This window comes from Myotis lucifugus, unplaced genomic scaffold (genome assembly GCF_000147115.1).
Source record: "Myotis lucifugus unplaced genomic scaffold, Myoluc2.0 scaffold_310, whole genome shotgun sequence".
NCBI lineage: Eukaryota > Metazoa > Chordata > Mammalia > Chiroptera > Vespertilionidae > Myotis > Myotis lucifugus.
The window spans coordinates 572,698-585,141 of NW_005871358.1; the positions used below are offsets into that span (position 1 = coordinate 572,698).

The 12,444-nt window shown below is 52.6% G+C and overlaps 1 protein-coding gene across 1 annotated transcript in view; it reads right to left on the reverse strand.

Moving 5' to 3' along the window:
* RFX1 (regulatory factor X1) overlaps positions 1 to 12,443 on the reverse strand; it is a 30,209-nt gene extending 17,766 nt beyond the window's left edge. Inside the window, exons 1-2 of the mRNA XM_023763951.1 lie at positions 12,331 to 12,443; positions 3,393 to 3,738 (exon numbers count right to left, since the gene is read on the reverse strand). Of these exons, the coding sequence (XP_023619719.1) occupies positions 3,393 to 3,693 (301 nt within the window). The 5' untranslated portion in view covers positions 3,694 to 3,738; positions 12,331 to 12,443. The remainder of the gene's footprint in view (positions 1 to 3,392; positions 3,739 to 12,330) is intronic.
* Between the last annotated feature and the right edge of the window lies 1 nt (position 12,444).

The following is a 12,444-nucleotide window of genomic DNA, read 5'->3' on the forward strand; positions in this document are numbered from 1 at the left end:
TCCTGCCAGATCCAGGAGCAGCAGAAGAAAGAAATCTCCTAAGACCACTGTAAAAGATGATTAAGCCACTGCCAAAGAAGAGATCCCAAGAGTCATGCCAATAGCCGAGAGCGCCCTGCAGCACGGTGGGAGGACTGGGGGGCACCTCCCCAGCCCCACAGCTAGTAAGAGTCCTGCTGAGACCCAAGAGACCATGCATAACCTTGACCTCTAAGCACAGGGCCTCCGTGGGGGTAGTTCCAGGAAGAACTGGAGGAGCTGGAGGAACGGAGGGGAACAGAGGGGATGGGCTGGGATTTGGGGAGTTCTGGGGCCTGGAGTTGTGCGCCCATTCTAGACCTTTGCTCTAGAGACCCTACACCAGAAGGCAGCTAAAGCCAGCACCCAGGAGGTCCAGAGCCAAGCAATGCCCCGGAGCTGAGCAAAGCCCTCCACCTGTGCCAAGGAAGGCCTCCCACCTGCTCTTGGTGGCCCAGGGGCTGACCGGTTGTGAGGGCTGCACGGGGTCAGGCCAGCATTCATGTGGGCGTTCACCGACCATTCCACCGAGACTCAGTAGACAGAGCTCCGCCCTCACAGATAATGGAGGTAGATATCACCACTGTCATCACTACAGGTGGTGATATTAAGAAAAATAAAGCAAAGTAAAGAGGCAAGGAGTGAGAGTGCCCGTGAGGTGGTATGGGCGTCAGGGAGGTGGCATCTGAGCAGAGACTGGAAAAACAGGAGGGATGAAACTCCAGAAGATCTAGGGTGGAGTGCTCCAGGCAGAGAGCACTGAGAGTGCAAAGGCCCTGAGGCTGGACCGAGCCTGGTGGGTTTGTAGAGCTGCAGGTAGGCCAGTGAGCCTAGAGCAAGGGTTTGAGGGCACAGTGGGGCCAGGTGGGGCCGAGCATCCAGCAGAACTTGCAGGCCAGGGTCAGGAGGTTGCAGGCCAGGGTCAGGAGGTTGGGTGCTCATTGCAGGGGCACAGCAAGTGTGGAAAGTTTAAAGCTCTTTCCTATGGGAGGGGCCCAAGGGAGCAGATGTCCTAGGACCCAGAAAGCCCGGGCCAGGGTTTCTCAGAGAGTGCTCAAGGTCACCGGCCTTGGAATCAGCTGGGTTGAGCTGGGATGTTAAGGGACCTATGACTATTGTCAATAGTTCCCTCTAGCTGCTGTAGGGGGAGGACTGTGAAGGGTGAGGGTGGAAGCTGGACCATGCTGGGGGCCATGGAGGCAGGAGAGATGGCTGGATTTAGGAGGGGGAGCCAAGAGGCCTTGCTTGCTGGAGGATGGGTAAGAGGAATCAAAGCTGAGCCGGGCCTGGGGGTGGTGTTTATGAGGACGAGGAAGGCTCAAAGGAGGGCAGGTTTGAATTGGGGGGAATCCAGAGTTGCATTTGGCCATGGTGACTTGAGAGGCCTATTCAACCGAGTAGATGGTCAGAGGAAGCTGGACACAGGATCCTGGGGTTCCGGGCTGTGGCCCAGGACACAGACCTCAATATGGGTATTGTCAGCATAGAGGTGGCATTAAAAGCAGAGACATTAGACAAGGCCCCAATGAAGGATGAGTCACTGGAGTGAAGAGGAGGCCCCAGATCTGATGAGGTCATTGCTGATGAGGCCAGAGAGATGAGAAGGAAGCAGCAAAGGGGACAGAGAAGGAGTGGCAGGGAGGTGGGTGGAGACCAGGGCCAGAGGGCATCTCTGGGAGGAAAGGTATGGGTGGCTGGGGAGAGAGCTTGGGGTAAGGAAGGAAAGACAAATCCTTTGAGAAATTCTGACTTATAGGGAAGACACTAGTGGCAGCTGGAGGGGATGCAGGGCCTGGGGGTGGGGGTCCTGGTTAAAATGGGAGCTGTTCCATCTTTGTGGGCAGGTGAGAAAGAATGCAAGATAGGGATCGAAGGACGAGGCTGAGATGGCAGGAGCAAGTCACAGAGGGGGCGGCCCGGGACAGGTGAAGCTGGTGGATGAGATGGAGCTGGGAGGCTGGCTGGGGGAGGGAGTGGGGTCCTTCTCATCACATGATGACACCCTGTCCCCAGTGCGGTCAGCAGCAGGGTCAGGGGTCAAGAACGCAGAGAGGAAGGTGATAGAGGTTAGGGGGCAGAGGGGAAGTGGGTTTCTCGGACAGTGGGGGGTATGCTAGTGAGAAGACGTAGCAGGATTGCTGGGCAGCACTGAGAATCCACCAGAGATCTGTGGCCTGGAAACCCTGGCCATGCCCATGGCCTGGCCTCAACCCAGTGTGCTCCGCATGGCTCTCATGTACCATCCCTCCACACCATCTGTGTGGTAAAGCGCCAATGCTCTGAGCTCCTGCGTGCCCCACCCCCTGGCCCTCTCTGGGGACACTGACACTGCCAGGAATCTCCAGGATGCTGCCCAGGGCCCCGGCTGCATCTGTCCTAGTCCCATGGAATCATGTCAATTGCCACATATTTAACTATCATCTATGGTCCTAAACTCAGTCTTGATCTGCTCCTTCCACAGCCCCCAGAATGCACTGTGACCCCCTGCCACTTCCTTTTTCACTCTGGGCCAGCCTCAACTGGGAGTTTTGCTGCATCCTCCCCCCTCCTCAGAGCACACTGGAAACCACTAACAACGCCCAGTCCTGGTCTGAGCTATACACTTCCCCTCAGGGGAGTGACCGCCTGTCCGAACCCTCTGCTCTGGGTTCCCTCTGCCCAGTCTGGCCTTGTCCTGGTAAGACTGGGGTGTGGGTTAGATGCTCTAGGAAGGCTGCACAGGCGCCATGACCCAAGTTTCCTGGTCATTTGCTCCATGGCTTTAAGGGGTGGGCACAGTGAGAAACAGGAACTCTTGGCTACATACTCTTGAACTTGTCCAGCCAAGAGCCCTGCTTGGCCCAAGTCCTGCCAAAAATGAAATGAGAACAGAGGGAGGTGATGCCTTCAGGCCCGCCAGCCAATCTCCCTGAAGTGCCCCCACCTCACACACATCCCCTGAGCGCATGAAACCATTAGGAACCTTTTCTGGATGAGGAAACTGAGGCAGGGCAGCCAAGGGGCTGGTGCGCAGTGAGGCCAGGACTACTGCACAGCGGCCGTGTGCTCGCCTCCTCTCCAGCAGATGTTTATGAACTTTAACTCCACTGCCCAATCCTTTCTTCAAGTGACATCTCACTTGGGGATAGACAGGAACAGCTCTTAGAGCTGCCCTGGTGGGGAGGAGTCGGGGGCACAGAGGCCTCCCTGTCTGGCCTGGTAACTCCTTCCCCAGAGATGGTCCCCGAGTCTCACCTGGGAATCCTGGAGAGTTTGAAAGCTGCCACCCTGATAACAGGCACAGTAAGTGACAGCCCTCACTGGCAGGATGCTCCCCAAAGCTCCTCTTGGAGTTGTTTAAAGAGCACCCTGGCCCCACACACATGTCCACTTACCAGAGACGGTGACCACGATGTACTGCTGGGACACTGAGGACGGGGCAGGTGTGCCCGCTGGCTGTGAGGGCGTGGGGGCAGCCGGCAGCTCCGTCACATACTGCTTCTGGCTGCCCGGTGGCTGTGCCTGGGGCTGGGGGCTCTGCAGCTCGGTGACGTACTGAGGCTGGGGGGTGGCGGCAGTGGCAGGTGGCTGAGGGGGCTGGGGTGCCGCTGATGGCGGTGGCTGGGGCTGGGCCTGTGGCGGCTGGGAGGGTTGCGGGGTTGCCTGTAGCTCAGTAACGTACGCCTGTGTTGCCATGCCAACAGTGGGGAAAATGATAATAAATAAGGCTTTTTTTTCTTCCTTGGGAAGAAGGGGAGGGGGGGAAGAGGAAAAAAAGAAACAACAAAAGAAGGAAAAACAAAAATTAATCTACAGGCAGAGGAAGCCAGGGACAGCTCCTGGCTCCCTAGAGACACATGTGGGTTCATCACTGACTTAATTAAATACCGAGGCTGGCGGCCAAATGTAACCAACCCATCACTACAGAGGCACTGGGTATGGACCGAGACGGGTCTGCACCGCTTCCACTTAGCCCTGCCCAGGACTCCTGTCTTCTTCTGTCCCAGCCCCTGGTGCCTGGGGGACCCCTGTCCAGGAGGAACTCAGTTGGGCCCTCACCCAGGGACCAATGGTACAGTGCTCTGAGGGTTCCTACAGGCTGGGCACTGTGCTTCACATTATTTCATTTTAAACTGTGCAACAGTCACATCTGGGTTTGGGTTCAGAATGCCAGATGAGGAGCAGAGGCTCCGAGAGGTTAAAGGTTACAGAGCTTGCCCCAGGCCACAGAGCGTGGAAGCAGCAAGGCTGACCCCTGGGTGCTCTGAGCACTTGACTAATCAGCTAATTGCTGGAAAGGAAAGTCTTGGGTCAAGTTGTTTGCCAGCCAGCCCATGCCAGCTTCCGATGTGCCCACCATCTGGGCTTGGATTCCTGGCTGGGTATCATTGCCAGTGGGGTACAGAAAGGTATGAGTCCACACCCCCTCCCCCAAACTGCTTATGGCCACAGAAGCTCTCAGGCCTTTGCCTGAGGCAGTTATAGGTGAACACACCAGATGTGAGCTTATCATGGAGAGAGCCCTCTGGGCCACAGGGCAGGCCCAGCAGCCACTGCTACTTCTGAGGCCCCTCTGACTAGGCAGAGGCAGCCTTTCTGGCTGCTAACCGGTCATGGTTCCTCTCCCAGATGCCGGGCTAGGCAAGGCATCCCTCTTGCCAGACTGCCTCAGCAGGGGATGGGCCGGGAGTTTCTGCCCCCCATCTCCCAAGGCACCCCATCCCCAGCTCCTGAGCATCTAAGATCAGTGGAACAAATGCTTGAGTGGTTCAGAGGTAAAGCTCCAGCCCCCCACCTTCATGGCCCTGCCCCGCCTTGCCCCTGGATTTGAGTTTGACAGCCCTGCCTGGGATCCAACTTAAGAATGGGATTTTTAAGGGGAAAGAGGAGAAAAACTGCTGCTGCTCCTTGAGGAGAAGCCCCAGGAGCTCTTTGCTGTGATCGCCTCCTCACAGCAGTCTAGTGAAGGAGGAGCCACCATGCCCATTTTACAGGTGAGCAAAGCTAGGCTCTGGGGTGAGCTGCTGAAGGTTGTGCAGCAACAGGGAGTGAAGGAGTTGAATCCAGGTCTCTCTGACCTCCAGATGCCCTCTTCGCCCCCAGCCCTACTCAGGGAGCCGGGTTCATTTATTTCTCACAATCAGTAGATTTTCAGGTCAGGAGACCTGAGGGAACCCTTTCCCTCCTCCCCTCCCCTTCACCCCTTGCTCCCAGAGGTTAGCCACCTGCCCTGGGCCCCTGTTAAAGCAGCAGAAATGGTGAGCAGGGAGCTCACCTGAGCAGCCTGAGGGATGCTGGGCAGCACAATGGTTTCCCTTTATTTCCCTTCCTCGGACCCAAGAGCTGTCCAAGTCAGGACTTGAACTTGGCTATCTCCTAGCCATGTGACTTGAAAAAGAGCCTCCCCTCCCTGGGCCTCCACTGTCCCGTCTATAAAATGGGAGGACGGCAGGACTACAAGGCAGGGTGGCTGAGGAGTTCAGTCTGGTCGAGTGGGCAAGCTTGGCTAAGCACCTAGCACAGAATAAGCACATAGGAAATGGCTCTGGTCCATATCATTACCCAGGACCCTCTAACAAAGCTTCAGGAAAGAGGAAGAGCTGCCAGGTCCTGCCTCTTGGCCACGGAGCACAAAGGAAAAGGGGCTTCTGTCTGCACTTGGGTGTGCCCACTTGCTGGGCTTAGGGTAGGCTGGGGAGGAGCTGTAGGGCTCCGCTGGCTGGCATAGGCAGAGCTGGCAGAGCCCTGGGGCTACCTTACCTACCAGGCCAGGTCATTAGGGACAGAGGGGCAGAGGCAGTTGGGGAGCTGTCCACTGGGCACTGTGGATGGGTGGCCAGTCTCAGTGATTCCCTGCTGGTAACTCAGGCAGCCTGGGGAGCTTGCCCACCTGGAGAGGCAAGAGGCCGCTGTCTGCCACACACATGGCCTCCACCCTCCAGCCTCCACCCTCCCCAGACTCCTTCCTGCCATCATTAGAGAGGTCACCTCCCAGGGGCTCCTCACACCATTAAGTCCAAACTCTGGCCTAGCTCAAGTGCTCAAGGCACTATAGCAAATCACCCAAGTGCCTTGTGGCAGACCCACCTCGACCGACATGAACCATGGCCTGTCTCTTAATTCATGAACATATGACTGACCTGTTTCCCCATCTGTCACCTGGGTGTGATGAGAACAGCCGATTCATAGGGCTGTTGTAAAAATCCGATGAGATCAGCCTAGCACCCAAAGAACACTGAGAAATGGAAGCTGCTATTTTTAAAAAAAATTTTAATTGATTTTAGAGAGAGAGGAAGGGAAAGGGGGAAACATCGATGGGCTGCCTCCTGCATACCTCACACTGGGGATCAAGCCTGCATTCCGGGTACATCCCCCAACCGGAAATCGAACCAGTGACTTCCTGGTGCATGGGATGATGTTCAACCCATTGAGCCACACTGGCCAGGCTGGAAGCTGCTATTATTATTCATTCAGCAAATATCTGTGCCTGGTGTGGATGAAGGGTAAGGAGATAGGCACCATCCTCGAGCACTTGGAAGGAGGCACTGAGGGGTAATCCGATTCTGATGTCATCAGCATCACTTGGAGCTAGGTAAATTAGGTTCCCAGGCCCTGCTGCCCAGAGTCTGGGATGGCCCTGAAGTCTGTTGCTTGAGCTACCCCACCCCTGTATGATTCTGAGGCAGGTAGTCCTGGGGGCACTTTTTGAGTAATCCTGGCCTGGGCTTTCTCAGACCTAGGAGAGCTGGTCCTTTGTGGCCCTCCCACCAGAAAAAAGGCTTTAAAAGCTCCACACACTCTGTTGGTTTCTTCTCCTTGAGATACAAAACCTGAAGACCTCATCCCTTCCACTCAGGGACAGGAGGAGGAGGCAATGAGGGACAAAAGACTGAGTTCAGGGGAGCGGGGGAGGAGAATGGATAAAACAGTTCAATCAACTTTTATATTGGAGGCCTTCTCAGAACTGTTATTGTCAGTCTCCAGGAGGGACTATACAGATGCCAAATGTCCCATAATTATTGGCCAGGGAACGCTCCCCCCCCCCCCCAATTGTGGATGACTGGGTTAAGCAGAGTTATTTAGGATGTTCCCTGAAGAGGAGTAAGTCACAAATGTCTATACAGCATGAGGCATTCCTTATCTCTTTGAACAGAGACCCCTTTCTTGATGGAGAAGAGCACATGAAACAAAGGAATAACTAAGCAAATCTACTCCTTGGCAATGAAACTACCAAGAAAAACACCAATGGCTGCACCTGTCTTCAAAGGCAACAGCTATGTTTTTGGAGAAAGACTCTAGATCAGGGCCAGACAGTCAATGTTTTTGGCTTCGTGAGCAGACAGTCTCTGTTGTAATGACTCAGCTCTGCTATTATAGTGTAAAAGCAACCATAGATGACATGTAAACAAGTGTGGCTCTGTGCCAATAAAACTTTATTTCTAGACATTGAGATTGAATTTCATATAATTTTCATGTCATGACATATTATCAGTTGTCTTTTGATTCCCCACCCCCCACCCCCAGCCCCAATCATTTAAGAATGTAAAAATCATCCTTAGCTCATGGGCCATACAAAAACAGGTGGTGTCCTTAGCTGGTGGCCTGTTTTGGACACCAGATCCTATAACCAAATGTTTTACATCTTAGATGAGGCCCTTCCAAGGAAAGGGAAAGAAAACTCACCCTCCTCATCTATAGAATGGCTTCAATAAGGAACTTACAGGGGATGGGGAAATTAACTATAATGATGTAGGTTTCCCTCATTCTCTATACTCCGTTAATTTCTAAGACTTGTCAATAATTCTTCCAAAATATATCCTAAGGCTGGGCACTTCTCTCCATCTTCGTCAACACCATGCAAGTCTGAGCTGCCATCATCTCTTGCCTGGATCCCTGCCACAGCCTTGTCACTAGCTCCTGGCTTCACTCTTACCTCTATAATCTGTAAGATCCCTTGAAAATACAAACACTATTCAGAAGACTCCAAGGCTCCCCATCACAGAGAATAAGTAAAATTCAGAGCCCTTCCCATGACTTACAGGGTCCTGTGGGATCTGCCCCTCTAGCCCCTGCCTTTCTCACTCTGGATGTTTTAGCCACAATATCTCTCATTCCTAAAATGCTCTAGCCATCCTCCAGCTTCAAGACTTTTGCACCAGCTCTTCCCCCTATAACAGTGATGGCGAACCTATGACACGAGTGTCAGAGGTGACACGCGAACTCATTTTTTTGGTTGATTTTTCTTTGTTAAATGGCATTTAAATATATAAAATAAATATCAAAAATATAAATCTTTGTTTTACTATGGCTGCAAATATAAAAAAACTTCTATATGTGACACGGCACCAGAGTTAAGTTAGGGTTTTTCAAAATGCTGACATGCCGAGCTCAAAAGGTTCGCCATCACTGCCCTATAAGTATGCTCTCCTCACCTCCACCTCCATCATTGGCTCCTTTTTTTCATTCAGGTCCCAGCTCATTTGTCACCTTCTTATATTTCAAGTCTCCCTCCCCCTAGCACTCTGGAACACATACTCCTGTTTTTTGATTCCTAGCCCTGTATTTCTCTGTTTGTTTATTTCCTTACTCATAATTGCTCTTCCCTCATAACACCAAGGGCAGAGATCTTGCCAACCTTGTCCATCACTCCAACCCCAGCTCCTAGACCACAGTGGGGGCTTAACTTTTACTGTCAAGTGAGTGTCCGTGGGCTGGGGACACACTGCTAGTGAATGTCAAAAGCCAGTTAGAGCCCTGGCTGGTTTGGCTCAGTGGATAGAGCGTCGGTCTGCGGACTGAAAGGTCCCAGGTTCGATTCCGGTCAAGGGCTTGTACCTTGGTTTTGGGCACATCCCCAGTACGGGGCGTGCAGGAGGCAGCTCATCAATGTTTCTCTCTCATCGATGTTTCTAACTCTCTATCCCTCTCCCTTCCTCTCTGTAAAAAATCAATAAAATATATTTTTTTTAAAAAAAAAGAAAAGCCGGTTAGAATTTACTAATTGGTGAGACTTTGTGAAAAAGTTATTGCTGCCCTGGCCAGTGGGGCTCTGCAGTTAGAGCATCAGCCAGAGCACTGGAGGGTTATGGGTTTAATTCCCGGTCAAGGGCATATATCTAGGTTTTGAGTTCACTCCTTAGCCCCGATCAGGGTGCATGCAGGAGGCAACCAAACCATGGACACATTGATGTCTGTCTATCTGTCTCTCTCCCCCTCCTTCTCTCCTTCTACTTTCTCTAAAAAAAAAAAAAGAAAGAAAGAAAAAGAAAAAGTTACTGCCTTCTGCCAGCAGCAGGCTTGTGTTACACAGGTGGATGATGCCTCCTGGTCCAGAATGAGCCCCTAGATCAGGAAGAACATATACTGTGCGGTTGTTACCTGCAGGCCACGCTCCTGGTGCCTGGCCCATCCTCTATCCTCAGCCCCAAAATGCTAGGGGGTGTATGGGGAGGGGAGGGCAAGGACCTCAGCTCCAGGAATACCCTTCCCATGATATCCACACGGGGGTGACTCCTGGAAAGCTTGGGGTTGAGTGGGGGCCCGGGGCCAGGGACAATTTTTCTTTCTGGCTACTCTCCTAAAGCCAGAGAAGGGCCTTAGGAGAGTAGTCCTGGCATCCAGCTCCTGAGATCCCTGTCACCAGCCCCACAGGCCAGCAAGCGAATCAACCTTTCAAGCCACTAGGCTCTCACCCCATTCAAAACAATAAAAATAAATGCAAACAGTGTAATTCTGAGGGCTGAGCAGGAAGTGACAATCATAACAGTAACAGCTAACATAATTTGAGCAATTACTGTGTATTTGATGCTCAACTTGTAATCTCTCATGGAACCCACAGCACAGTAACATGAGATTAAAATCATTCCCAATGATCACTGCCCCCCAGCTCAGACAGGAGGAAACTGGAGCCCAGAGAAGTTAAGTATCTTGCCCACGAGCAAAGCTAGAAAGCAAATTGATTGTTTCAAGGACAAGCCAAACCAATCCAGTGGTTCCTACCATAGTCAAATGACTCCTCTGAGCTTGAGCCCTTTAAATGTAAAAGTTGCCCAGCCAGCATGCTCCAGTGGTTGAGTGTCGACCTATAACCAGGAGTCACAGGTTCGAGTTCCGGTCAGGGCACATGCCCAGGTTGTGGGCTCAATCCCCAGTGGGGAGTGTACAGGAGGCAGCTGATCAATGATTCTCTCTCATCATTGATGTTTCTATCTCTCTCTCCCTCTTCCTTCCTCTCTGAAATCAATAAAAGTATATATTTAAAAAATAAATGTAAAGTTATGGGAGGTGGGTGACAGTCAAGAGTAGATAATCAGAATCATCTCTTTCTGCTCAAAATTTGCTTTTCTAATAGATGGTGATCTTTCTGGCAATTTGGTTATTTCTAGATTTTTACTGAAAATTTTCTAACCTTCAAGGGGTCTTACACCAACTCTCAGAGGGCCTGGCCTAGGAAAATTCCCTGCAGAAGTGAACCCCCTGCCCTAGCCTTATCTTAAATTCTCGGGGTGGGGGGCGGGGGAGGAGCTTTGGGAGAGCCTGAAATTCGATCCTTCTCTTTGAAGTTTGATTGATTTTAAAAGTGGCAGTTTGGCCCTGGCTGGTATGGCTCAGTGTGGTGAGCGTCATCCTGTGCACCAAAAACTCACTGGTTCGATTTCCAGTCAGGGCACATCCTAGGTTTCGGGTTTGAACCCCAGTTGGAGTGCCGATGGGAGGCAGCCGATTGATGTTTCTCTCTCTCCCCCTCTTCCTTCCTCTCTTAAAAAAATGAAAAATCAGCCCTAGCCAATTTGGCTCAGTGGATAGAGCGTCGGCCTGCGGACTCAAGGGTCCCAAGTTCGACTCCAGTCAAGGGCATGTACCTTGGTTGTGGGCACATACCCAGTGGGGAGTGTGCAGGAGGCAGCTGATCGATGTTTCTCTTTCATCAATGTTTCTAACTCTCTATCCCTCTCCCTTCCTCTCTGTAAAAAATCAATAAAATATATTTAAAAAAAATGAAAAATCAATAAAAACCTATTAAAAAAGATTTAAAAAAGAAGTGGCAGTTTGCACATAGCCACTCAGCTCTGCTGATGTTAAACTCCAAAGCAAGATGGAGGCTAGGGAAAGTGGACTTGGCCTGGCTGGCTTAAAAAAAAATTCTTCCCGAAGCTGGCAGCTCTTGTCGTCTGGCAAAGCAGTCCCTCGATTCTCCTCTAACAAATGTGGAACACTCACTTCCCCTTCCCTCTGACCTCAGTGACCGCTCCCTCCTGCCCACGTGGCCCTGAGGCTGGTACCTCCTCAGTAACATGTGACCCAACTGACACCAACTTGACTGACACAAAAACATGTGTCTCGCCAAGAGAAGAAGCGTAATAAATCTAAGAAACTTCCTCAGGCACCATTTGCTACCCGTTCCCAGAAAGGGAGACCAGGATGGGCAGGACAGCTAGGAATGGTCCCACCTGGTCTAAGACAGCAGCCCCCAGAGAAGCAATCAAGTTTCTGTTCCTCTAACGCATTCAAGATCACTCTTCCCTACCATCAGCTTCGATTTTTGCAAATCAAATCTTCCAGGCTAAAGCCATACTCCCAGCCCACAGCTTCTCCCTGAAACTTTGCCTCCTCTCAGAGAGAAGGCAGATTTCGGAGGAAACTGCAGGGTTGAAATTGAAACTAGCTAATAGTTAATCTATCAAACACATTCAGAAACAGTAGATGGGGTAAAAGTTCAAAGATGAACCCTAGAGAAAGTCATGAAAAGAATTAGGAATCCTTGAAATGCAAAAAAAAGGGGGGGGTTCTGCCCATTTTACAGGATGAAAAACTGAGGACTCAGCAGCTATGGCTGGCACTGAGTCCTGGGGACAACTAGCGGGGGTGCTAAACAGAAAAGGCACAGGTGGCCTACCACCGCTTGGGAGAGCGGTTAGGCCCCGCGACAGCTGCCCCACCCGGTTCCAGGGTGCACAGGACGGCCCCGCCTACACCTTAAGGCTTGGCCCCGCCCACCGACCTCGGCCCCGCCTCGCCCCTCCTTAGCTCCTATTGGCCCAACCTCCCCAGACCCGCCCCTCCACACCTCCTAATATATAAAAGCCCCCCGCTGGGGCCCGTCGACCTCCGCTCGCCGTGGGCCAGCGAGCGCCCGCCCCTCGCGGGGGCCGGGCCGCGGGGCCTAGGGCGGGTGGTGTCGCCCCAGCTGGGCCCCGGCCCCCCTCCCCCACGGCCCCGACTGTCGCCGCCATTTTGACCGTCCGCCCCTTCCCCCGGGACTATGATTACAGCGACACCCGCCGCCGGAGCCCCGCCGTCCTCCCCGGCCCGCCACCCGGCCGTCCGGGTTACCTTGGCTTCTCCCCACTTCTGTCCGCAGAAGGGCTTTCCAGAGGTCTCGGAGGCGATGTTGGGAGGGGGACAGAACGTGCCGGGGTCCCCGGGCCGGGTCGGGGATCGGGGTGG